General features: G+C 40.2%; 1 protein-coding gene and 1 long non-coding RNA gene across 13 annotated transcripts in view; one reads left to right on the top strand and one right to left on the bottom strand.

The window, feature by feature from the left end:
- CDC42SE2 (CDC42 small effector 2) overlaps nucleotides 1-5,771 on the top strand; it is a 111,582-nt gene extending 105,811 nt beyond the window's left edge. For all 7 annotated transcript variants that reach the window (XM_060296172.2, XM_060296173.2, XM_060296175.2 and 4 more), the window contains 2 exons: nucleotides 2,495-2,611; nucleotides 3,200-5,771. In XM_060296172.2, the coding sequence (XP_060152155.1) occupies nucleotides 2,495-2,593 (99 nt within the window). In that variant the 3' untranslated portion in view covers nucleotides 2,594-2,611; nucleotides 3,200-5,771. The remainder of the gene's footprint in view (nucleotides 1-2,494; nucleotides 2,612-3,199) is intronic.
- LOC115860171 (uncharacterized) lies at nucleotides 3,759-27,602 on the bottom strand. 6 transcript variants are annotated; one of them, XR_009563458.1, is made up of 7 exons: nucleotides 24,724-27,602; nucleotides 21,855-21,918; nucleotides 19,732-19,782; nucleotides 15,923-16,105; nucleotides 7,003-7,159; nucleotides 6,325-6,423; nucleotides 3,759-4,662 (listed from the first exon to the last, which is right to left on the bottom strand). It is a non-coding gene; the product is annotated as an uncharacterized lncRNA (long non-coding RNA). The 6 variants fall into 6 exon arrangements; XR_009563457.1 differs by lacking the exon at nucleotides 24,724-27,602 and having other exon boundaries at nucleotides 21,855-23,628; XR_009563460.1 differs by lacking the exons at nucleotides 15,923-16,105; nucleotides 19,732-19,782 and having other exon boundaries at nucleotides 24,724-27,601.
- Between the last annotated feature and the right edge of the window lie 97 nt (nucleotides 27,603-27,699).

Genomic DNA, 27,699 nt, shown 5'->3' on the forward strand with positions numbered 1-27,699 from the left:
GTAGTTGTGGCACACAGGCTTAGTTGCTCCGCGGCATGTGGGATCGAACCCCTGCATTGGCAGGCAGATTCTTAACAACTGTGCCACCAGGGAGGCCCCTGTAAAGCTTTTGATTTCTCCATCAAATCTAAATGAGAGCCTTGCTGCGTAGAGTATTCTTGGTTGTAGGTTTTTCCCTTTAATCACTTTAAATATATTGTGCCACTTCCTTCTGGCCTGCAGAGTTTATACTGAAAAATCACCTGATAATCTTATGGGGTTTCCCTTGTGTGTTATTTGTTGCTTTTCCCTTGGTGTTTTTAATATTTTTTTCTTTGTCTTTAATTTTTATCAGTTCGATTAATATGCATGTTGGTGCGTTCCTACTTGGGGTCATGTTTTATGGGACTCTGCGCTTCCTGGACTTCAGTGTTTCCTTTCTCATGTTAGGGAAGTTTTCGGCTATAATCTCTTCAGATATTATTATCTTGGGCCCTTTCTCTCTTCTTGCACCCTTAAAATGCAAAGGTTGGTATGTTTTAATGTTTCCCAGAGGTCTCGGAGACTGTCCTCATTTCATTCTTTTTTCTTTGTTCTGTGGCAGTGATTTCCAACATTGTCTTCTAGCTCACTTATTTTTCTCCCTCAGTCATTCTGCTGTTGATTCCTTCTAGTGTATTTTTCATTGCAGTTATTGTTCATCTTTATTTGTTCATTACATCCTCTAGCTCTTTGTTAAACATTTCTTGTAACTTCTCAATCTGTGCCTCCATTCTTTTCCCATGATTTTGTATCATCTTTACTATCATTACTCTAAATTCTTTTTCAGGTAGGTTGCCTATCTCCTGTTCATTTAGTTCTTGTGGGTTTTTATCTTGTTGTTTCGTCTGAAACATATTTCTCTGCCATCTCATTTTGTCTCACCTTCTTTGTGGACTCCTTTATGCAGGCTGGAGTATCATAGCTCCTCTTCTGGTGTCTGCCCTCTGGTGGGTGAGAGTGGTCCTCAGGCTTCTGGAGGTTTCCTGGTGGGAGGGACTGGTGCCTTCTTGCTGGTGGGTGGAGCTGGGTCTTATCCCTCTGGTGGCCAGTGCTGTGTCAAGGGGTGTGTTTATAGGTGGTTGTGAGCTCAGTATGACTTTAGGCACCCTGTCTGCTGACGGGTGGATCTGTGTTTCTCTCTTGCTGGTGGTTTGGCAATTGCTTGCTTTTAACTGCACCAGTTTTATGTCCTATTCCAAGGAAACTTCATTGGTACATATAAAATTATGTTTTTTTTATTTTTATTTTTAGAAGGTTGGTTAATGAAGTCCTGGAGGGTATATGGCACTCCTGGGGCCACTCAGCAAGGTTGCAGGTAGGGAAAATGAGTGCACAGGCCTGGAGTTCTGCCTTTATCAGGGTTGAGGATAGGATGCCTAGGGTTTCACAGGTTCACTGTCTACTGCTTCTTCCTGGTGTTGTTGTGAGGGTTACATGATGTCATATTTTGAAGCCATCCTTGTAAACCTGAGACCAGCCTGTTCCCTGAGGGCTGTTAAGGGGATGTTGTTTGCAGGCTCAGGCAGAGGATGAGTCAAAAGTTCAGGGGCTCTAACCATGTGATAAAAGCTGGAGAGAATGATGATTCCACCCTGGGCTCATATGTCTCCTGGGGTGTGGCCTCTGGCTAAACTTGCTTTGAATGTTCCAAGTCTTTGGATTCTTACACTCCTTTTCACTTTATCAGACTATACTAAGACTGTATTAAGTATGTAAATTTTACCATATGGACTTTTAAAAAATTTATTCATTTATGTATTTTTGGCTGCATTGGGTCTTCGTTGCTGCACACGGGCTTTCTCTAGTTGTGGCGAGCGGGGGCTACTTTTCATTGCAGTGCGCAGGCTTCTCATCGCGGTGGCTTCTCTTGTTGCAGAGCATGGGCTCTAGTCGCGTGGGCTCCAGTAATTGCGGCACACAGGCTCAGTAGTTGTGGCTCACAGGCTTTGTTGCTCCGTGACATGTGGGATCTTCCTGTACCAGGGCTCGAACCTGTGTCCCCTGCACTGGCAGGCGGATTCTTAACCACTGTGCCACCAGGGAAGTCCCACATGGACTTTTAAAGTTTACCTCTGGTTTAGTTTCATTCATATTTATTTTTGAATCTGATTCTAATCCAGGTAATTGAGGTGATCATATATGTGAGGTGTTTGTAAATTAAGGTGTTTGAGGGACAAAGTTGAGTTCATCTGTATCTTTTTAACTGCTTTTGAAATGTGCCTTGTGAATTACAAAACGTTTTTGTAATTGCCAAGTGGAGAAAGTTGCAGGAGTGGGGGGATGGGTGAAGAGGGAGTTGTGGCAAAAAAAATGCTTCAGTCACTAGCTTCAGCATTTTGCCTTTAATGAGAACAAGTTTAAGTCTATAAAAGGTACCCTTTTGGGAAAAGCAGCCCAGCTAAAATATTAGGCAAGAATTGCTTACTTGCAGTGGCCCTAGTTCCTGACTGGTTCTGTTCTTGTCTTGTTGCAGGTTAGCTCCATTCAGAACCAGATGCAGTCCAAGGGAGGCTACGGGGGTGGCATGGCTGCCAACGTGCAGATGCAGCTCGTGGACATGAAGGCAGGATAGCCCTGGACCCCTCCTCCAGTGAGTACCTCAGAGCACAGGCTGGAAGTTCAGATCATACATGGCCACTCACTAACAGCTGATGACATAAACAGCCTTAGTTCAATCTTGGGGTTAAAAAATAAATATCTTGTTCTTATTTTTTTAAAAACTGTGAACTTCCTAGAAAAGGTAAAAATACTTTAGTTGGCCAAGTGATGACCTTAGGCAGTTACTGCATTTTGAATATTAGTTTCAGGTGGTTGTTTTCCTTATGAGAAACTTTAAATGCTTTAAGACATCTTGTTTGGGGGGAGGCTTTGAGATTCTAGTGACAAGATGTCTCTTATGTGTCCTTTAAACGTGAGTGAAGTTACTGAGTATTAATACTGCATGAAATCCCGTGTGTAGTGATTTTATATTTAATACCATTACAGATAAATCTTTCATTATAAAGAAGTTTTCAAATTAAAAAGACAACTATTAAGAGGCATGAACCCCTAAAGGGTAAAAATCATTTGGATTATGCTTTGGTTTTATAGGTCACTGTGAATTTCTATGTTTTGTTTCCACTGTTGTTTAATTTTTTTTATTGTAATTACTTTTCTTTCCTTTTCAATTGCAAAAAAGTGTGATGGCGTCTTGTTCACCCTGTTGTGATTACTCCAGTGACACGTTACTATTCTGCTCTGAAGAAACTATTGTCAGAAGAATCCTGCATTTCCTTCAGCTGGCATGCATGCCTTTGGACTCACGGACAGAGTTCTTTGGATTGTGGCTTAATGATTGATTTTTATGAATATGGATCTGATTTTAGCATGATCTTTTTTGTGAATGCTAGCACTGTTTTGCATTTTTTCCCGCATTTTTAACAATTTCTCTTTCCACCTCCATCCCCTCTGCCTTATGATTTTATTGGTAAGCAAAGAACTGCTATTTTAATTTGTCACCATTTATGTATATTTTGGAAGGTATGAGATCCATAAGCACAATGATCACTTCTATTCATTTGAAACTTCAGCAGAGTAGTATCTGCATGCTTTATGAAGTTGCCTGTATGGGAGCCCATGGGATGCCAGAAATGAACATTTCCTTGCTGCCACGGGCTGATGATACTGCTGCTATGAGAGAAAGGTTAGCTGTGGCACCAAGTCACATCAGTTTCACAAAAAAAAAAGCAATTTGTAGCTTATTTTAGAAGTATGACTTTTATTTAGAGTTATAATAAAAGCTTGCATTCATAAGGCATTCATTCTGTTGTAAATGTTCAATATATTTATTTGAGAGCAAGGGCCTGGGATTGTAAACAGGTATGGTGAGATGTATCTGTGTGTGTGTGTGTGGTAATACCCTCATTGGGTCTGACTCTGAGCATTGTGATCTTAGCAGCTGTTCATTTCTTTGTGTGCTCATTCTGTTTTCACATGTCTATGTTTAATATTATGGTATCCAGTTGCTTCCAGTAGCAGTTTGTTGAGGTTTGGCCTGTATTCCTAACTGTGGATTTCAGTCATTGGCTTCTCCATCTTCCACATATTTTGGGACAATGGAAGTTGCCAGGAGCAACAAACAAACAGTTGACCTGGCTGTGGTGTTGCCTGTGAAAACAACCTGCATGGTGACTTATTAAGGTATTGGTGAGAAACCTTTGGCTCAGGTTCCAAAATACGTTTATTCTTCACAAATTGTATTTCTGTAAATGCTTCTCCTTCCCCGTAAGGGTGTAGTGCTAAGCCAATTAGTGTTTTTTTTCATGAAAATGTTTAAATTATGTCCAGTTCAGCCCTATGTAACAGTTGCATTTGGTAGGAGTAACAGTTCATGTAGGAAATGGTGCTTAATTGAAAACTGACTTAGAAAGCTATAAGGAATTAGGTAATTGTATAAAGGAAGAGATCATTTCTCTTCACCTTAGTCACATGTTCTTGTGAAACAGGTAACTAACTAAATATTGGGTTTATATAGGCAAAACATGGAAGCATTTCTTCCCCCAGTTCTTTTGGATTTAATTTACCCAGTAGAGCAGGCACTAGAATACTCAGTCCTTATAGTTCTTCAATTTTGAGTCTTCATAGGTGTCAATCCCAGAGACTCTGTCAAGGAAAAACATATATGCTTAGATGCTTAGCAGTCAAAATAGGCATTTTGCAGTTTAATAAATAACTTCCCAACTTGAATTCATCTTATGTCATTAGTTGTGTTGCTACTGCATTCTGGATTTTGCCTGAGTACCACTGTCATTCTGTTCAGCCAGACAGAGCACTGCAGTGGGAAAGCTCTTTAAGGCCCTGTCAGTGCTGGATGCTATGTAGTCTACTTCTATTCTGACTTTGACTTTACAGATTTTATAACTCTTAGAACAATACAGGGAGGCATGGTCCCTTTTCCCCAATTCATGATTTGATTCTTTTTCCCAATCACTCACTTTCCTGATTCTCCAAGGGCCAAATACTCTAGTGAGCACTGGAGCATGTCTCCATGGTAAGCCAAAGGCTGCACTCTTCAGCCTCTGTTTTGCAGCTGCCACTGACTTGACAGGCACAGGTAGCCACACTGTGTGCAAGAACACATGCCCAGAAAGGTGCCAGTAATTATAAGAAAATTACCAACAATTTTAAGATACTAACCTTGGACACAGAGTTTTTAGGGAGTTGTTAGCAGGTCCCACCTGGATAAATGGGTTTGTTAATCTTGGGAGGTCATTTGCTCCACATAACAATGTGTGAAAATTGAAGCTAACTAAATATGATTGACTGTTAATACTTTGCTGAAATACATGCTAACAACTGTTAACTAATGACATGCATTCTGTAAAAAAGAGGTGCTTTCCCGTGATGTAGGCCTGAAGTGGTGCCAGTGAGCATAGGTTGGAAATGTGAACTGTGGTGACTGGATTCAGCATTTCCAATGCAGCATTATCAGTGGGCCTTTAAAGATACTTTGTGAGTATATATTAGCTTTCACTTTTGTTATTAAATTATAGCAGTTCTATTATAGAGAGCAAGTTTGCCTTGATTTGATTTTGTTTAAAATGACTTCTGCTCAGCACCCAGGAGATAAAATTGACATATTTTTATAATATAAGCATACTTTTTTTGTACATTGTGTTCATTCTTGAATAAAGTAAGTTCAGTGTTGGCTTGTAGATAATAAAAAGAAAGTAAGTATTTGATTTTGTTTCAATAAATGTTTTTCAATCCTGGTTTGGTTAATTCTTTTCTTTCAAGGAGATATTTAATAAATATCACCTTTTTAGCCTTTCTTAGAGTTATGGCAACTATGTGTTTTGAAATTTTCTAAACTTGTAATATCATCTTATATAATTTAATAGAATTAACCTAAAAACTCCTACTTCCAAACAAACATTTAAAAAAGTAGGAAGAAACTAAAAATACAAATATCCCCCATTTTTTTTTTAACAAAGGTATCCAGCCCCCTCAGTTTTCAATTTTCCATGCTGAAGCAATTTGTCCTCACACTGTATGTAGGCTTTAAATAAGTAAAAATAAAGTAAGAATTTATGTCCATCATCACAGAATGTATGGGCAGTTTGCTCCGTTCCCATCAGGGGCAGTTTTGTTCCCCAGGGAACATTTGAAAATGTCTGAAGATACTATTTTTGGTGTCAGAAACTAAGGAAGGGGTGCTGTTTGACACCCCTGGGAGGCCACTAAATAGCCCCCACAAGAGAGAGCTGTCAGTCACAGTGCTACAGCTGGGAAACACTGATGTAGAACAAAGATCTATGTACTCACCAGATCTTGTTTGAGAATCCTTCTTTAATGCATTGGTCAGGTACTGAGAATAGGTCACAGTTAGGTTTGGCTGTATCATGAGAATTGCCACACAGTATTCTAAAATAGAAAAATAAATGAGCAAAGTATCAGGAAGCAATATCTCAAAAAGTTACAGTAACCTTTGTCCTCAGCTCATGGCCAAGGGCTCTAAAGGGAAATTGGGTTAAGATGAAAGTATGTGAAGAAACTCATGTTGTATATTAATTAGGAGCTCTATTTCGAGTATATGTTTTTAAAGGATATGCATAAAATGCACAAAAAAGTAGGACAAATCTATAAAAAAACTGTCTGTCAGAGACATAGACTGGAATTTGCTAAAATTGTGAAAATGCAAAAGTCTACAAAATTCATATATACCCTGTGCTTTTAAAAGATACTTTTAGCAGACTAGTAAGAAAGCAATTGAAATTTTTACCTTCAGCTTACTACTGTCTTCCATCTAGACTGGTCCAATAAGAGAACTTAAACCATTAAATGACTCATGTTATTAATCTTTTAATATTTTAGCACCTAAACATTGAATATTCAGGATGTTTCTGAGTTGAGGGTTTTGTTGTGGGGTTTTCTGTTGTTTTTTAAATGCTTTTAACAGATACAACCAACCTCTGGGCTCCTTTTGACCGACCGTACCCTTACCTCTCAATTGCGTCATCTTGATAGTGTTCTAGCTGATCTGCCTTTGATGTCCAAAAGATACTTCCCAAGTAAGAAGATCCAAATGTTTGATCTGGGACTTCACAATTACTGTAAGAGTGGTGATTTTGGTACCAAAGAAAGGATGATTTTAGTCTCACTGAAAGATAAAAGCAAGAGAGTAAAAACAGTGTCAATTCTAACCCCAAATTTTCTCCTCTAAATCCAAGCTCCAGAGTTGTTAACAACTAGAGCTTTTACTCCTCACTAAACCTCCTCAGTTCACCAGCTTTAGATAGGTGAATACACTGAACTCCTAGGCACTGGTTTTTACTTTTGTTTTTGCTCCTTTACAGCAGCAGCAAGTAAGATACTTCTTTCAAAATCTTCAGAGCTTGACCTAGTTAGTTACCTTTTTCTTTTTTATTTCTTTTTTTATTTTTGGCTGTGTTCGGTCTTCATTGCTGGGCACGGGCTTTCTCTAGTTGCAGTGCACAGGCCTCTTATCACAGTGGCTTCTCTTATTGCAGAGCATGGGCTTTAGGTGCACAGGCTTCAGTAGTTGTAGCATGCAGTCTCAGTAGTTGTAGCTCACGGGCCCTAGAGCACAGGCTCAGTAGTTGTGGTGCACAGGCTTAGCTGCTCTGCAGCATGTGGGATCTTCCTGGACCAGGGCTCAAACCTGTGTCCCCTGCATTGGCAGGTGGATTCTTAACCACTGAACCACTAAGGAAGCCCCTAGTTACCTTTTTCTTAATGTTCCTAATTGAAGCCGTGTAAACACATCCATCTTTGTGTGCCAGAAATCTCTGGCATTCCTATACACTAATGATGAAAAATCTGAAAGTGAAATCAAGAAAACACTCCCATTTACCATTGCAACAAAAAGAATAAAATATCTAGGAATAAACCTACCTAAGGAGACAAAAGACCTGCAGAAAATTGTAAGACACTGATGAAAGAAATTAAAGATGATACAAATAGATGGAGAGATACACCATGTTCTTGGCTAGGAAGAATCAACACTGTGAAAATGACTCTACTCCCCAAGGCAATCTACAGATTCAATGCAATCCCTACCAAACTACCACTGGCATTTTTTACAGAACTAGAAAAAAAAATTTCACAATTTGTATGGAAATGCAAAAGACCCCAAAGAACCAAAGCAGTCTTGAGAACGAAAAACGGAGCTGGAGGAATCCGGCTCCCTGACTTCAGACAATAGTACAAAGCTACAGTAATCAAGACAGTATGGTACTGGCACAAAAACAGAAATATAGATCAATGGCACAGGATAGAAAGCCCAGAGATAAACCCACGCACATATGGTCATCTTATCTTTGATAAAGGAGGCAAGAATATACAGTGGAGAAAAGACAGCCTCTTCAATAAGTGGTGCTGGGAAAACTGGACAGGTATATGTAAAAGTATGAGATTAGAACACTCCCTAACACCACACACAAAAATAAACTCAAAATGGATGTAAGGCCAGACACTATCAAACTCTTAGAGGAAAACATAGGCAGAACACTGACATAAATCCTAGAGAAATGGAAATAAACAAGTGGGACCTAATGAAACTTAAAAGCTTTTTGTACAGCAAAGGAAACCATAAACAAGACAAAAAGACAACCCTCAGAATGGGAGAAAATATTTGCAAATGACAAAGGATTAATCTCCAAAATTTACAAGCAGCTCATGCAGCTCAATATCAAAATAACAAACAACCCAATCCAAAAATGGGCAGAAAACCTAAATAGACATTTCTCAAAGGAAGATATACAGATTGTCAACAAACACATGAAAGAATGCTCAACATCACTAATCATTAGAGAAATGCAAATCAAAACTACAGTGAGGTATATCACCTCACACCAGTGAGAATGGCCATCATCAAAAAATCTAGAAACAATAAATGCTGGAGAGGGTGTGGAGAAAAGGGAACACTCTTGCACTGCTGGTGGGAATGTAAATTGATACAGCCACTATAGAGAACAGTATGGAGGTTCCTTAAAAAACTAAAAATAGAACTACCATACAACCTAGCAATCCCACTACTGGGCATATACCCTAAGAAAACCATAATTCAAAGAGTCATGTACCAAAATGTTCATTGCAGCTCTATTTACAATAGCCAGGACATGGAAGCAACCTAAGTGTCCATCAACAGATGAATGGATAATGAAGATGTGGCACATATATACAATGGAATATTACTCAGCCATAAAAAGAAACGAAATTGAGTTATTTGGAGTGAGGTGGATGGACCTAGAGTCTGTCATACAGAGTGAAGTAAGTCAGAAAGAGAAAAACAAAATACCATATGCTAACACATATATATGGAATCTAAGAAAGAAAAAAAGGTCATGAAGAATCTAGGGGCAAGACGGGAATAAGACACAGACCTACTAGAGAATGGACTTGAGGATATGGGGAGGGGGGAGGGTAAGCTGTGACAAAGTGAGAGAGTGGCATGGACATATATACACTACCAAACGTAAAACAGATAGCTGCAAAGTGAGAGAGTGGCATGGACATATATACACTACCAAATGTAAAATAGATAGCTGGTGGGAAGCAACCGCATAGCACCGGGAGATCAGCTCTGTGCTTTGTGACCACCTAGAGGGGTGGGATAGGGAAGGTGGAAGGGAGACGCAAGAGGGAAGAGATATGGGAACATATGTATAACTGATTCACTTTGTTATAAAGCAGAAACTAACACACCATTGTAAAGCAATTATACTCCAATAAAGATGTTAAAAAAATAAAAATCTGTGTGCCTTTCAAATGTCTGAGCTGACTGAATCCTTTACCCTAGACCCTAGCTCTGTGCTTTGAGCTCCCCAGGGCCCGTCCACCTTTGATGAGGTGCATGGACCACTTTGTTGGCTGCAGCATGTTCAGGCAGTGTCAGGAAATATTGTTTTTAAAGAAAACCAAAAACAACACCCACAATATTTTACTTTTCAGAAATAGTGAATAAAAGCTTAGTCTGTTAGGGATGTTATGACAAAATACCTCAGATTTGGGTGGCTTATAAACAACAAAGTTACTTCTCACAGTTCTGGAGGCTTAAATTCTGAGATCAGGGTGCCAGCAACAGTCAGGTGAGGGCCCTCTGCCAGATGCAGACTTTTCATATCTTCACCTGGTGGGAGTGCTGGGGAGCTCTCTGGAGTCTCCTGTCTCCAGCGCTAATCCCATTCTTTAGTTACACCCTTGTGACTGAAGCACTTCCCAAAGGCTGCACCTTGTAATACCGTCACCTTTGGGAGTTAGAATTTCAACATGAACTCCAGGGGGCACACTACCATTCAGAACATAGCACAAAAGGTACAGGGAGTGAGTGGCTGTAGATATCCTAAATTTGAGGGGAAAAATGGGAATATAAACACAAGAGGATCAACAACTCAAAGCGGGATACATCCAAAGAGGCCCACACCAAGATTTAATCAAACCATCAAAAGTCAAAGACAATCTTAAAAGCACCAAGAGGAAAGCAATACAAAAATCCTCAACAAAATAATAGCAACCAGAATTCAACAGCACATTAAAAGATTATACATGATGACAAAAGGATTACACATGATGACCAAGTGGGATTTATTCCAGGAATGCAAGAATGGCTCAATATAATAAAGTCAATCAATGTAATATACCACATTTGCAGAGTGACAGTGAATAAAAACCCATTTGATCATCTCAGTGTAACAAAACTCAATACCCTTTTGCAATAAAAACACTGAACAACCTAGGAGTAGAAGGAAATAAACAAAATGAAGACCATATATGAAAAGCCCACAGATGGTATTCATATTCAATGATGAACGACTGAAAGCTTTTCTTTTAAGATCAGGAACAAGACACAGATGTCTGCTTTCACCACTTTGAACAAAATAACTGGAAGTCCTAGCCAGAGCAGTTAAACAAGAAAAATAATTAAAAGGCAGTTACCTTGCTTCACACACAACATGATCTGATATGTAGAAAGCCCTAAAAATTACAGCTCACACACACACCTGTTAGAACAAATAAATTAACAAAGTGGCAAGATACAAAATCAACACACAAAAATCAGTTGTTTTTGTACCCTAACGATGAACAATCAAGGAAATTAAGAAAATGATTCCATTTACAATAGAATCAAGAAGAATAAAACACTTAGGAATAAATTTAACCAAGGAGGCAAAAGACTTCTGTGCTGAAAACTACAGAACATTAGTGAAAGAAATTAGACACAAATAAAAGACATCCTCTGATTATGGATTGAAAGACTTAATACTGTTAAGATGTCAGCAGTATCCAAAATGATCTACAGATTTAATGCACTCTATCAAAATCCCAGTGGCATTTTTTTCCCAGAAATAGAAAAATCCATCCTAACATTCATATGGACTCTCAAGGGACCCTGAAGAGTCAAAATAATGTTGAAGAAACAAAAGTTGGAGGTACCACACTTGATTTTAAAACAATATAAATCTACAGTAATTAAAACAGTGTAGTACTGTCATAAAGAGACATGTAGACCACTAAAATAGGAAGCCCAGAAATAAACTTTCCTATGTCTGGTCAAATGACTTTCAACAAGGATGCTAAGACCACTCAATGGATTAAAGCCAATCTTTTCAACAAACAGTGCTGGGAAAATTGGATATCCACATACAAAAGAATAAAGATGAACCATGTCATAGTATATTTAGGCTACTACAACAAAATACCACAGACTGGGTATCTTATAAACAACAGAAATTTATTTCTTATAATTCTGGAGGCTGGGAAGTCAAAGATCAAGGTGCCAGCATGGTTGCCTTCTGGTGAGGGCCCTACTTCCTAGCTCATAGCCAGTGCCACCTTGCTGTGTCCTCACATGGTGCAAGAGGCAAGGGATATCTCTGGAGCCTCTTTTATAAGAGCACCAATTCCATTCAGGGCAGAGCCTCCATGACCTAAGCACTTTCCAAAGGCCAACCTACTAACACCATCACATAGGGCATTAGGATTTCAACATATCAATTTTGGGGGGACACAGGCATTCAGACTAGCAGACCATTACCTTAAATGATATACAAAAACTGGATCAAAGACATAAACATAAGACCTAAAACTATGAAACAGGAAAAGCTTCATGACAGTGCATATGGCAATCATTTTTTTTGGATAAGACACCAAAAGCAGAGGCAACGAAAGTAAACAGAAAAACTGGACTCCTTCAAAATTAAAAACTTGTGTGCATCAAAAAAATACAATCAACAGAATAAAAAGGAAACCTATAGAATGGGAGAACATTATTTATATATCCTATATCTGATAAAAGGTTATATCCAGCATATACAAAGAACTCCTACCACTCAATTACAGAGAACAAACAGCTCAGTTAAAAAGTGGGCAAAGGACTTGAATAGACATTTCTCCAAAGAAGATAGACAAATGGCCAATCAGCACATAAAAAGATGCTTAACGTCACTAATCATGAGGGAAATGCAAATCAAAACCATGAGATAGCATCTCATAATAAGATGGCTTTGGTAAAAACAAAAACAAAAGAAACAAAATAATGTGTTAGGATATGGAGAAATTGGAACCCTGTGCATGTTGGTGGGAATGTAAAATGGTGCAAATACCATGGAAAACTATGGAGGGTCCTCAAAAAATTGAAAATACTACCATATGGTCTTACTTTTGGGTATATATCAAAAAGAATTGAGAGCAGAGTTTCAAAGAGATATTTGTACACATGATTACAGCAACATTATTCACAACAGCCAAGATGTAGAGGTAACTCAAGTGTTCATCAACAGCTGAATGGAAAAATAAAATGCGGTATATACTTAACAATGGAGTATTATTCAGCCTTAAAAAAGAAACTATGCTGATGCAGGGGACACGGGTTCATGCCCCGATCCGGGAAGATCCCACATGCCGTGGAGCGGCTGGGCCCATGAGCCATGGCCGCTGAGCCTGCATGTTCGGAGCCTGTGCTCTGCAATGGGAGAGGAGAGGCCACAACAGTGAGAGGCCTGCATACCGCAAAAAAAAAAAAAAAAATTCTGACACATCCAACAATGTGAATGAACTTTGAGGATGTGATGCTGAGATAGGCTGGGACCTGGGATCCTCTACTGGAGTGCTTGCACCTGGACAAACATCTCCTTGAGCAGTAGGATACAAAGAAACTATAAGTGACTAAAAATAACTGCATGCAGGAGCAGTTGGGGCATCATGACCACTATACGAGCTTTGTGGGGAGGCAGTAGTGAGCAAGTCCGCCATTTTGGGGGTGCCGGGAGCAAAAGCAGGGTACTGCACATGATCCCTGCACACGGCACCACCAAGGGGAACAGGCCACCTAAGCTCTGCCTCCTGCCCAACCCATGGACCTGCCCGTTATCCCATTTAAGGACCCAAGCATTTCCTCCTGGGGAGTGGGCAAGGATGTCTGTTTCTTGCTTTGACTCCCTCGTGCTGCAACATGAGCCCCAGTAATGCCTTGCCTGAAATTCTCTGGCTTCTTATGAATGTCTATTGATTAAAGAGTCCAAGGGCCTGGGTCGGTAACAATTCCACTTCTGTGAGGTGTATCGGGTAGTCAAATTCTTAGAAAGTCAAAGAACAGATTAGGTGAACTTGATCAAAGGCAACAGCAGAGTGGGAAAATAAAGAGAAGGGAAACATTAAGAAAAGTATGACATTTACATTTTAATCAAGTGTCCACTGAGAACTGCCTCCAAGTAGACTTGGACATACAGCTGAGAAATGCAAATCAACCACCTGACATCCTTTTCTCTAGTCCTCCTAAGTGCAAACTTGGGATCAACTCTAATTGAGATCACTTGTGCCCAACATGCTGTGCCACCAGAAATGATGCTTTCAGGATTGACATCTTACTAAAAAGGTTCATGGGAACATGACCATCACAAGAACCGAAGACCCCAAAAGAGGCCATGTCAGCAACTGCCCAATACCTCAGGACTAAGGTGCTGTAGGAGTTCCACGCAGGTTGTAAAAGCCGTTACACACGAGGTCTTTGTTTGCTAGATGCCACTAATAAGGTGATGCCTAATGCTTCATACAGAGCACCCTCACCGTGCCTGGCACATAGCAGGGACTTAATGGAAAAACGCATCATGCATATCTACGGAAAAACCATTTGATGTTTTCCATTAAAGCCTCATACCATACACAGGATTGGACATAGATGTTGACGTAGTGTCCCATGTGAAAAACACCATGTGCAAAAAAAATTTCTGTGACGTGGACGTGGGCCTTTCCTAGCGTGCTGGCACTAAGGAAGGGGAGACCCCAGTGCAGCCCAGCCAGTTACTCTAGGAAATCAGTGAGTGTCAAACACAACGTGTTCTAGGATTAGACAGACCTGCTTGACTTGGATTTTAGAATGCAGGCTGTGCTTACTCTTCCCTGATTCTGGCACCCTCCTTTCTCTGCTCAGTAGTGGGGACCTCTGTGGAGAGCTCTCTCCTGCCTCGCAGTGTCTGCAGCTCTCAGGTACAATGAACAACCAGAGAACAGCAGGTATGTGAGTCTAGCTCAACGACACCCTTGGTGGTTCATAAAATGAAGGACTTACAAGGACTGTACAGAGAAAATCAGCAGCATAGGCTTCTGGTGAAATAGGTGGTAAAAATACTAACAAAAGTATGATCTCTATTTTCTTTCCAATTTTAAGAAACACAGAAGATGGAACTTCCAGTACAGGTTCAATTATTGGCTTATTCATTAGACTTCCGTTCCAGATTGCCAAAACACTGCAGGCCTTGCCTCATGGGAGGGAGGAGGGCCTGGCTGTGGGGCTACGTGAGAAGATGGGACACCGGAGGGAGAAGGTGAGGAGACATTTAGTAAACACCAGTCACCTGCTAGGCGTGGGCTTGGCTCATTCTCAAAACCATCCTATTTAATAAGAGCTTTTACTCTCCCAATGTCATAGATGATGGGACAGATGATTAGAGGGTAAATAACCTGCTCAAGGTCAAATAGCCAGTAACTGGGCATAGTAGTCTTACAGTTTATGATGAATGTCACGGGGTCATACAGGAGCTGGCCTTGACGTACATGCTAGGAATTCCAAGGAATGCCTCACACTGGCCCGCGTGCAGTCATGTAAACACGTACACACATGTGTATGAGGCGACTTGCAGTCCCACACAAACCCCATGGATTGAGAAAGGAACAGTTGCCTTTAAAAAGGGAATGGGGCAATTCCTCGGTGGCGCAGTGGTTAAGAAGCCCTGGTCCAGGAAGATCCCACATGCCGTGCAGCAACTAAGCCCATGTGCCACAACTACTGAGCCTGCGCTCTAGAGCCCACAAGCCACAACTACTGAGCCCACGTGCCTAGAGCCCATGCTCCGCAACAAGAGAATCCACCATAATGAGAAGCCCGCGCACAGCAACGAAGACCACACATAGCCAAAAATAAAATATAAAATAATTTAAAAAAATAAGTAAAAAATAAAAAGGGAATGAAGAGTTGTTTTAAGACAAGGAAAGTCAGGAAGGCTTGTAGGGCAAAATGCAGGAGTGGGGTTAAGAACAGGGGTTAAGTCCGCATCCTTCAGCTGCTTGCCAGTGCCTATCTCAAAGGAGATGAGGTTTACAGATGAGAAAACAGACAAAGGGCAGAAAAGAGAGGATTCTAAGCCACTCTGCTGGACTTCCGGCTCTCTTCCACTGTCACCTGAATGGAGAGAGAATAACTGGCTCTGAAGCCTCAAACCTTCTGCTCCTCAGAAGCCCAGACCCAACACTGCATTCCAGACCCTGGAGACCTGGGAAGGTGTCGGCAGGACAGGGTTCAGGATGACCCAACACAAAATATTTTTTAAATTGGAAAATTAAAAATACTGAAAAGAAAATAAGCAGTAACCCAGAATGCCAGGAACAGCCTAGCAGCAGAACCTACCCTGAGGTCCAGGCTGCAGTGGGCTTGCGGGCTTTGGGGAGGTCAGAAGCCAGAAAGCAGGTTCAGTGTTAAGCTCCAAGCAGTGAGTCCACACAGGATTCCCAACCTCCTGCCATCCTGAGCACCCGGGTCCTCAGCAGATCTCCAGACCACAACCCAGCATCTGTCCCCTGCATGCGCTTCCTGGAACAGAAAGAGTTCTTTGGTCCATCTTGTTTATTACTCTGCCTCTCAAAGGAAGCCATGAGCTCAAATAGGATTTAAATATCTAACCTTGGTGATGACAGAAAAATAACTGCTTTCAAGTTTGTTAGCTCCTCAGCATGATGAAGCCCCAGGGTTTTAGTGAAATGAGTGCTTGACAAGCTGGAGTTAAAACCTAAGGGTAAGTTTCCCTGTGAGTTTTTGCCCTTGGTGTAAATCTCAGTGCTGACTAGCAACTTGATCTCTAGTGCCCTAGGGGGTTTTATGGATGAGACACAGGAGGAGAGAGCATTTGGAGTTTGGGTTTATTAGGTATGTGCAACTGCCCTCAACATACTTCTGGTCTCAAAGGAGTTGAAACCCTCTATTACTGCCTATGAGTTTCCCTCTCCCTCTCTAGCTGCAGCCACCACAACTATTTCATTTGTTAATCTTTCTTGGGTTAGATTTCTGCAGGGCATTTAAAAAAAAAACTGTGGTAAAATACACAAACATAAATTTACCATTGTAACCATTTTTGAGTGCACATTTCATTAGTGCTACATACGTTTACATTATTGTGCAACCAACTTCCAGAACATTTTCATCTTGCAAAACACCGAACAACTCCCTATTTTTCTCTCCCCAGCCTTTGGCAATAACAGTTCTATTTTCTTTGTCTATGTATGTGACTACTCTAGACACCTCACACAAGCAGAATCATAGCACTATTTGCCTTTTTGTTACTGGCTTATTTCACTTAACCTAACATCTGTTTTCAAGGTTCATCTATGTTGTAGCATGTATCAGAATTTCCTTCCTTTTTAAAGTTGAATAATATTCCATTTACATATATACCACATTTTATGTATTTATCCATCGACGAACATTTGGGTTGCTTTCACTTCTTAGCTATTGTGAATAATGCATGTGTACAAATCTTTCTTTGAGATTCTGCTCTCAGTTCTTTTAGAGGTTGTATTGTTATCAACTTTTTCAGGAACCTCCATATTGTTTTCCATCAGGGATGGAACCACATTTTACATTCCCACCAAGAGTGCACAGGGTTCCAGTTTCTCCACATCCTTCTCAACACTTGTAATTTTCTAGTTTTTGTGTTGTTTTTGAGCATAGCCATCTTAATGGATGTGAGGTATATTGTAGTTTTTTGCATTTCCTTCTTGAGTAGTGATGTTGAGCATCTTTTCATGTGCTTACTGGCCATTTTTCTCTCTTCCTTGAAAAATTTCTATTCAAGTCCTTTGCGCATTTTAAAATTGTGGGTTTTCATTTTGTTGTTGTTGAACAAGATATCTTTTAACAACTTTAAATCTTTTTGAAGTATTACATATTTCTAATATTATACATATCACAAGCATGAAAATATAAAATTCACACTCTGTTCTCATTAGTGTAGAATGGAATCTGAGGCTCTCTTAATGACAATACTGTCATTATAAACAAATTTGGAAATCAAAATTTAAGAGAGAATGAGTGTCTTGTCCAGCATTTGTTCAGTGATAACCCTCAGCGATCCCTGAGCTGCAGCCTGTTGCTGCCCCCAACTGCTTTGTGAGTTCTCTGCCTTTTAGAGTTTTCAGGTTCCTCCCCTCTCAGGTTGTCTTAACCACATTCTTATCTCTATGAATATGCTTCCCTCAAATTTTCCACTCACAGTTTTAAGTTCTGACTTCCAGTGTGCTTTAGTTTAGGGAACAAGAAAGCTCTGAGTCTCATTAACAAGTCAAGAATATAAATTTAATGTGTTTTCTACATGGAATCATTTTGGTTTTGGAGTATCTTTGTTTGTTTGTTTGTTTTGCGGTACGCGGGCCTCTCACTGTTGTGGCCTCTCCCGTTGTGGAGCACAGGCTCCAGACGCGCAAGCTCAGCGGCCATGGCTCACGGGCCCAGCCGCTCCGCGGCATGTGGGACCTTCCCGGACCGGGGCACGAACCCGCGTCCCCTGCATCGGCAGGCGGACTCTCAACCACGGCGCCACGAGGGAAGCCCTGGAGTATCTTGATTATATTTAGAATAGTTGAGGTTGTCCGATAAATGACAATTAGATAAAGGAGGTATTGGCCAGCCAAGACTATATTAGGCACAGAAATGAAATTCTAGAAAAGGAGATGAGATGAAGAATCAGGGTAAAAAACTATTGAGGTATGAAGAGGGAAAAGAGGGAGGGAGGGAGAGAGAGAAAGGCAGTGATAAACAGCTCATAATTACTGAGAAAACTAGGGGGCTGGGCATTGCCAGAGGGCTGGGCTTGCATTAACTCATTTTATCCTCATAGCCTATGGGATAGGTTATTGTTGTTAACCTGATTTGAGGATGAGAGAACTAAGGCACAGGGAATATACACAGCCTCCCCAAGGTCATACAGCTAACAAACGATATATTAGTTATCTTTTGCTATACAGTAAATTACCACAAATTCTACAGCTTAAACTAGCACAGTTTCAGTGCATCAGGAGTCTGAAATTCAGTGGGTCAGCTTGGCTGGGTAGTCAAGGTGTCAACTGGGCTGTGCTTGAATCTGGAGGCTTAACTAGGGAAAAAGCCACTTAAGCTCATTCAGGTTGTTGGCAGAATTCATTAACTTGTAGAACTGAGGACTCCAGCTTCTTGTGGACTGTTGGCTGAAGAGGTATCTGCACCTCCATGTTCATTGCAGCATTACTGACAAAACTGCCAAGATCTGAAAACAACCTAAGTGTCCATCGACAGATGAACGCATAAAAACTATGGGGCATGTGCACATACACATACTTTTCCTGCACGCACACACAGAGTAATATTATTCAGCCTTACAAAAGAAAAAAATCTGCTATTTGTGACAACATGCATGAACCTTATGCTGAGTGAAATAAGCCAAGCATAGAAAAATATTGCATGATCTCACTTACATGTGGAATCTGGTGGTTGCCAGGGTTTGATGGGGTGGGGGGAAGAGAGGAGATGTTGGTCAAAGGGTACAAAGATTCAGTTATGTGGGATGAGTAAGTTCTGGAGTGGTATTGTATACCATGGTGACTATAGTTAGTAATACTGTATTGTATACTTGAAATTTGCTAAAAGAGTTGATCTTAAGTGTTCTCACCACACACATAAATTGTAACTATGTGAGGTGATGGATATGTTAATTAGCTTACTTGTGGTAATCATTTCACAATGTATACATGTATCAAATCATCACATTGTATAGTGTACACTATACACTAAATGTTTATGACCCCCACCCCCAATTCTGTATGTTGAAATCCTAATCTCTAGAGGTGATATTAAAAGGTAGGGCTGGGCTTCCCTGGTGGCACAGTGGTTGAGAGTCTGCCTGCCAATGCAGGGGACACGGGTTCGTGCCCCGGTCTGGGAGGATCCCACATGCTGCGGAGCGGCTGGGCCCGTGAGCCATGGCCGCTGAGCCTGCGCGTCCGGAGCCTGTGCTCTGCAACGGGAGAGGCCACAACAGTGAGAGGCCCGTGTACCGCAAAAAAAAAAAAAAAAAAAAAGGTAGGGCCTTTGGAGGTGATTAGGTCATGAGGGTGAAGCCCCAGAGAGATCCCTCGCCCCTTCTGTTCTGTGAGGACACACCATTTATGAACCAAGAAAAAAGTTCTCACCAGACACCAAGCCTGCCAGCATCTTGGTCTTGGACTTCTCAGCCTTCAGAACTGTGACAAAGAAATTTCTGTTGTTTATAAGCCACCCAGTCTACGACATTTTGTTACACCAGCCCAAATGAACTAAGATATACATCTAAAATATACACAGGGACTTCCCTGGTGGTCCAGTGGTTAAGACTACACCTTCCAATGCAGGGGACACAGGTTCGATCCCTGGTCGGGGAACTAAGATCCCACATGCCACGGGGCAACTAAGCCCGTGCACCACAACTAGAGAGCCTGCATGCTCTGGAGCCTGGGTGCCACAATTACAGAGCCCGTGCACCACAACTAGAGAGCCCCACAACTAGAGAGAAGCCCGTGTGCCGCAACTATTGAGCCCACACGTTCTGTAGCCCACGTGCAGCAACTACTGAGCCCGCATGCTTTGGAGCACACACACCACAACTAGAGAGAAGCCGTGCACCGCAATAAAGAGCCAGCATGCCGCACCTAAGACCTGATGCAGCCAAATAAATAAATATTTTTTTAAAATGTAGTCACTGCTTGAGATAACCCCTGTATGCATCTGGTTGAGAAAGAAAGGGGATTAAATAAATAAAAATAAAACATACACAATTTTTATTTGCCAAGTATATAACTCAGTAAAGCAAGAGAGGGACTTCCCTGGTGGCATAGTGGTTAAGAATCTGCCTGCCAATGCAGGGGACACGGGTTCAAGCCCTGGTCCAGGAAGATCCCACGTGCCATGGAGCAACTAAGTCCGTGAGCCACAACTATTGAGCCCACGTGCCACAACTACTGAAGTCCGTGCACCTAGAGACCATGCTCCGCAACAAGAGAAGCCACCGCAATGAGAAGCCCACGCACCACAACCAAGAATAGCCCCTGCTTGCTGCAACTAGAGAAAGCCCGTGAGCAGCAATGAAGACCCAATGCAGCCAAATTAATTAATTAAAAAATAAAGCAAGAGAAAAAAATAAAAAATACTTAAAACACTTAAAAATAAACCTTATATGAGAAATATGAAAGCACTTAAACACACAACAATAAAATAGTGAGAGCAACAGAAAATCGAAATAAATGGAGGCATATACTGAGTTCACAGATAGGGAGACTAAATTTTATGAAGGTGTTAATTTTCTTCAAGTTGGTAAGAAAATTCCATTCAAAACCACAACTGTTTGCGTGTGCGTGTGTGTTTGTATGTGTGCATATAAATTGATAAGCTGGTTGTAAAACTCATTTGGAAATGCAATGATATAAGAATAGTTAACATGTTTTTGAAAAAGAACAGTGTCAAAAAACTTTCTCTACCAGATATTAATATGTATTATAATAAGAGAGTAATTAAGACAATGCGGTACTGGGGAATGGAAGAACAAATAGGCTGATAAAAGAGAACACAGACCCCAGATACACTTATAAACATAAGGACAGCTGATATCACTGAAGTGCAGTGGAAAAAGGACTTATCTTTTCAATAAATGGTGCAGGAACAGTCTGTAGATCTGAGAGTAAAACCTGACATCTACCTCACACTATATACAAAAACCTATTCCAGATATACTTCAGAGCTAAATTTAAAAGGCAAAACATCCAAGTATCTAAAAGATAACACAAATATGTTGTTGTACAGAAAGACGTCTTAAATAGAGCACAAACAAAGCACTAACCATAAAGGAAAAGAATAAATTTCTCTAGTTCAAAATTAAGAACTTCCCTTCATCAAGAGACACCACTAAGGCTATGACAAAGCAAGCCACAGAGGGAGAGAGAATATCTGCCATAGATATAATAGATGAAGGAGTCATATCTAGAATATATTAGAGAATATTTACAAATTGCTAAGAAAAAATAAACTCAAAAACATTTCATAACAGTGCAAATTCAATGGCTCATACAAATCTGCAAAGCTCAACCCCATTAACAATAAGGGAAATGAAAACCAAAACCACAGAAAAACACCATTATATACCCATGAAAATGGTCAAAGTTAGGAAGATCAAAAATACCAAGTAGTCAGAAAGGATGAGCAGCTGCCAGGAGTCTTTGGAGTATGTTGTTCAGTGTAGACTGTAGAAGTTTAATTGGCTTTAATTGGCTTTTATATATATTACCTGCTTTCCATTCCTGTTCAGAGTTGGGCCATTTGTATTTTCTGGAAGATTTCCTTTGGGAGCCCTGGAAAAAAACACCACTCATCAAGTATTCCAAATCCTATGTCCAGATGTACAAACACTGTATTAGGAAATAGCTGTATCCACACTGACCATTATCATCTGAAGATTATCCAAACAGAATCTGTCTAAAATTCCATGTTTTCTGTTTGGAAATGCTTCCATTTCATTACCTCTGTGAAGGAGGTGTCTTCTGAAATATTTCACTATGCTGCAGATATATCTGGAAACATCGTTAAGAAATTACCTTGTTCTACATTTTTTTTTGTTTTTGAGGAATTACATCATTTAGCAAGAAATTTGAGGAAGGTGAGCTTGCAAAAGAAACTAAAAAAATATATGTATATGTACACACACATACATTTTCTTTATCCATTCACCCATCAATGGACACTTAGCTTGTTTGCATATCTTGCTACTGTGAATAATGCTGCAATGAACATGAGAGGGCAGGTATCTCTTTGAAAAAATGATTTCCTTTCCATTGGATATATACCCAGAGATGGGGTTGTTTGGTCATATGGCAGTTCTATTTTTAATTTTTTGAGGAACTTCCATACTGTTTTCCATAATTGTAAACTTGAAATGTGTTAAGAGAGTAGATCTTAAGTGTTCTCACTACAAAAAAAGGTAACTATGTGAGATGATGAGTGCATTAACTGTGATTATCATTTCACAATGTGTATGTATATAAAATTACCACAGTATAAACTTTAACAACTCACATTGCACAAACTAAAATAAATTATAAAAAAAAAAAGGGACTTCCCTGGTGGCTGAGTGGCTAAGAATCCGCCTGCCAATGCAGGGGAAACGGGTTTGATCCCTGGTCCAGGAAGATCTCACATGTCACGGAGCAACTAAGCCCATGTGCCAAAACTACTGAGCCTGTGATCTAGAACCCACGAGCCACTACTGAGGAGCCTGTGTGCCACAAGTGCCACAACTACTGAGCCCACATGCCTAGAGCCTGTGCTCCGCAAAGAGAAGGCACTGCAACGAGACGCCTGCGCACTGCAACAAAGAGTAGCCCCCGCTTGCTGCAACTAGAGAAAGACTGCATACAGCAATGAAGACCCAACGTGACCAAAAATATATAACTTTATTTAATTTATATATATATATATATATATATATATATATATGGCAGTAGGTCTTGCTCTCACCTTTTTTAAAGACAAAGATCCTGAGGTGGAGTCAAGATGGCAGTGTGGGAAGATGCAGAGTTAGCGTCTCCTCACAACTAGGGCACCTGCCGGCCACTGGTGGGGGACTCTGATGCCCAAGAAGATGGGAGGAACCCCAAAGTGAACTGGTAGGACGTGGGGAGACTGAGAAGGGAGGAGAAGCGGAGGCCAGACAGGATCAGTGCTCCTGAGGCCGGAGAGATCAGGAGAGGCAGGCGGGAGGGACTTTCTGGGAAGAGTGGGAGAGGAGTGGAGGGCGTCGCCTGGCCCACTTGGACCAGGGAGACTGCTGAGCTCCCAGGCTGGTCCCCTGCCCTCCAAGGCTCCCCTTTCTCCCACTGGCTGCATTGGTCATGGGGGCATAGGAGGGAGGCCAGGAGATCAGGAGAAGCAGGCAGGAGGAGGCCTCCCAGACCTGAGGAGCAGGAGAGGAGGGCGTTTGCCCCACCCACTCGAGCCCAGGAAGACTGCTGGGCTCCCAAGTGAAGTCTTCTGCCCTCTGAGACCAGGGATGGGGGGCATGCCTGGGCCCCTTCTGTTCCTTGACCCTAAGCCCCACCCCCCAGAGCCCCCAAGGCCTTTTCCAGCCCTGTGGATCCTGAGCATTTGCCCCACCCACTGCCCAAACCTTGCCCTTACTTAGGCCCCACCCTCCACAGCCAAGGCCTTTCCTCCATGCTTTTTTTTTTTCTTCTTTACCCTCTTTTTTTTTACTATTGTGGTACTGATGTACCTTTCGGTTGTTGATTCATCTATATTTTTATTTTTATACTCTTTCTAACGTATCTGTTAGTTTCCTAGTCTAGTTTTATTTTTTGCTTTGTTATTGTTTTTTTTTTTTTTGCTGCCCCATGCAGCTTGCAGGATCTTGGGTCACGAGCTGGGATTGGGCTGAAGCTGCTGCAGTAGGAGTTCTGAGTCCGAACCACTGGACTAAGAGAGAACCTCAGACCTTCATGAGAGTGAAGACTCACCGAGTTCCTCATCTCAGCACCAAGACCCAGCTCTACTGAATAACCTACAAACTCCAGTGTTGGAAGCCTCAGGCCAAACCATCAGTAAGACAGGAACACAATCCCCCTCATACAGAAAAAAAAAAAAAAAAAGAGACGGCAAAAAAATATGTCACAGATGAAGGAGCAAGGTAAAAACCGACAAGACCAAATAAATGAAGAGGAAATAGGCAATCTACCTGAAAAGAATTCAGAGTAATGATAGTAGAGATGATCCAGAATCTTGGAAATAGAATGGAGGCACGGAATGAAAAAATACGAGAAATGTTTAACAAAGATCTAGAAGAACTAAAGAACAAACAGAGATGAACAACACAATAACTGATATGAAAAATACACTAGAAGGAATCAATAACAGAATAACTGTGGCAGAAGAATGAATAAGTGAGCTGGAAGACAAAATAGTGGAAATAATTGCTGAGGAGCAGAATAAAGAAAAAAGAATGAAAAGAACTGAAGACAATCTCAGAGACCTCTGGGACAACACTAAACACACCAACATTCGAATTATAGGGGTCTCAGAAGAAGAAGAAAAAAAGAAAGGGTCTGAGAAAATATCTGAAGAGATTATAGTCAAAAATTCCCTAACATGGGAAAGGAAATAGTCACCTGAGTCCAGGAAGCACAGAGAGTCCCATACAGGATAAACCCTAGGAAAAACAAACCAAAACACATATTAATCAAACACACAAAAACTAAAGTCAAAGAAAAAATATTAAAAGCAGCAAGGGAAAAACAAAAGATAACATACAAAGGAATTCCCATAAAGTTATCAGCTGATTTTTCAGCAGAAACTCTTCAGGCCAGAAGGGAGTGTCAGGAAATACTTAATGTGATGAAAGACAAAAACCTACAACCAAGATTACCCAGCAAGGATCTCATTCAGATTCAATGGAGAAATCAAAAGCTTTTCAAACAAGCAAAAGCTAAGAGAATTCAGCACCACCAAACCAGCTTTACAACAAATGCTAAAGAAACTTCTCTAAGTGGGAAACACAAGAGAAGAAGACACACAAAAACAAACCCAAAACAATTAAGAAAATAGTAATAGGAACATACATATTGATAATAACCTTGAATGTAAATGGATTAAATGTCCCAACCAAAAGAGACAGACTGGCTGAATGGATACAAAAACAAGACCCATATATATGCTGTCTACAGGAGACCCACTTCAGACCTAGGGACACATACAGACTGAAAGTGAAGGGATGGAAAAAGATATTCCATGCAAACGGAAATCAAAAGAAAGCTGGAGTAGCAATACTTATATCAGATAAAATAGACTTTAAAATAAAGATTGTTACAAGAGATAAGGAGGGATACTACATAATGATCAAAGGATCAATCCAAGAAAAAGATATAACAATTATAAATGTTTATGCACCCAACATAGGAGCACCTCAAAAACATAAGGCAAATGCTAACAATCATGAAAGGAGAAACAGACTGTAACACAATTATATAGGGGATTTTAACACCCCACTTACACCAACAGACAGATCATCCAAACAGAAAATAAATAAGGAAACACAAGCTTTAAATGACACAATAGATCAGATATTAATTGATATTTATAGAACATTCCATCCAAAAAGGCAGAATACACTACACTTTCTTCTCAAGTGCACACGGAACATTCTCCAGGATAGATTACATCTTGGGTCAAATCAAGATGTACAAATCAAGCCTCGATTGATTACAAATCAAGTGTCAGAAAATTTAAGAAAATTTAAATCATATCTAGCATCTTTACTGAGCACAACGCTGAGATTAGAAATCAATTACAGGAAAAAAAAACTGTAAAAAACACAAATACATGGAGGCTAAACAGTGCGCTACTAAATAAGCAAGATATCACTGAAGAAATCAAAGAATAAAAAAATACACAGAAACAAATGACAATGAAAACACAATGAACCAAAACCTATGGGATGCAGCAAAAGCAGTTCTAAGAATGAAGTTCATAGCAATTCAATGTCACCTCAAGAAACAAGAAAAATCTCAAATAAACAATGTAACCTTATACTTAAAACAACTAGAGAAAGAAGAGCAAAGAAAACCCAAAGTCAGTAGAAAGAAAGAAATCATAAAGATCAGAGCAGAAATAAATGAACTAGGAATGAAGAAAACAATAGCAAAGATCAATAAAATTAAAAGCTGTTTCTTTGAGAAGATAAACAAAATTGATAAATCCTTACCCAGACTCACCAAGAAAAAAAGGGAGAGGACGCTAATCAATAAAATTAGAAATGAAAAAGGAGAAATCACAACTGACACTGCAGAAATACAAAGGATTATAAGAGCCTACTACAAATACTGTATGCCAATAAAATGGACAGCCATGAAGAAATGGACAAATTCTTGGAAAAGTACAATTTTCTAAGACTGAACCAGGAAGAATTAGAAAATATAAACAGACCTATCACAAGTAATGAAATTGAAACGGTAATTAAAAATCTTCCAACAAACAAAAGTCCAGGACCAGATGAGTTCACAGGCGAATTCCATCAAACATTTAGAGAAGAGCTAACACTGATCCTTCTCAAACTCCTCCAAAAAATTGCAGAGGGAGAAACACTCCCAAATTCATTCTACGAAGCCACTGTCACCCTGATACCAAAACCAGAAAAAGATATCAAAAAAGAAAATTATAGACCAATATCACTGATGAACATAGATGCAAAAATCCTGAACAAAATACTAGCAAACAGAATCCAACAGCACATTAAAAGAATCATACACCATGATCAAGTGGGATTTATCCCAGGTATGCAAAGATTCTTTAATATACACAAATCAAACAATATGATACACCACATTAACAAATTAAGGAATAAAATCCATATGATCGTCTCAATAGATGCAGAAAAAGCTTTTGACAAAATTCAACACCCATTTATGATAAAAAGTCTCCAGAAAATGGGCATAGAGGGAACCTACCTCAACATAATAAAGGCCATATATGACAAATCCACAGCAAGCATCATACTCAATGGTGAAAAACTGAAAGCATTTCCACTAAGATCAGGAACAAGACAAGGATGTCCAGTCTCACCACTATTATTCAACATAGTTTTGGAAGTCCTAGCCACAGCAATTAGAGAAGAAAAAGAAAAGGAATACAAATTGGAAAGAAGAAGTAAAACTGTCACTGTTTGTCAATGACAGGATACTACATATAGAAAATCCTAAAGATGCCACCAGAAAACCAGTAGAACTAATCAATGAATTTGGTAAGGTTGCAGGATACAAAATTAATGCACAGAAATCGCTGGCATTCCTATACACCAACAATGAAAAATCAGAAAGAGAAATTAAGGAAACACTCCCATTTACCACTGTAACAAAAAGAATAAAATACCTAGGAAAAAACCTGCCTAAGAAGGCGAAAGACTTGTACTCGAAATATACCATGTTCTTAGATTGGAAGAATCAATATTGTGAAAATGACTATACTACCCAAAGCAATCTACAGATTCCATGCAATCCCTATCAAACTACCCATGGCATTCTTCACAGAATTAGTAAAAAAAAAAAAAAAAAAAATCTTACAATTCGTATGGAAACACAAAAGACCCAGAA

This window comes from Globicephala melas, chromosome 3 (assembly GCF_963455315.2).
Source record: "Globicephala melas chromosome 3, mGloMel1.2, whole genome shotgun sequence".
Lineage (NCBI taxonomy): Eukaryota > Metazoa > Chordata > Mammalia > Artiodactyla > Delphinidae > Globicephala > Globicephala melas.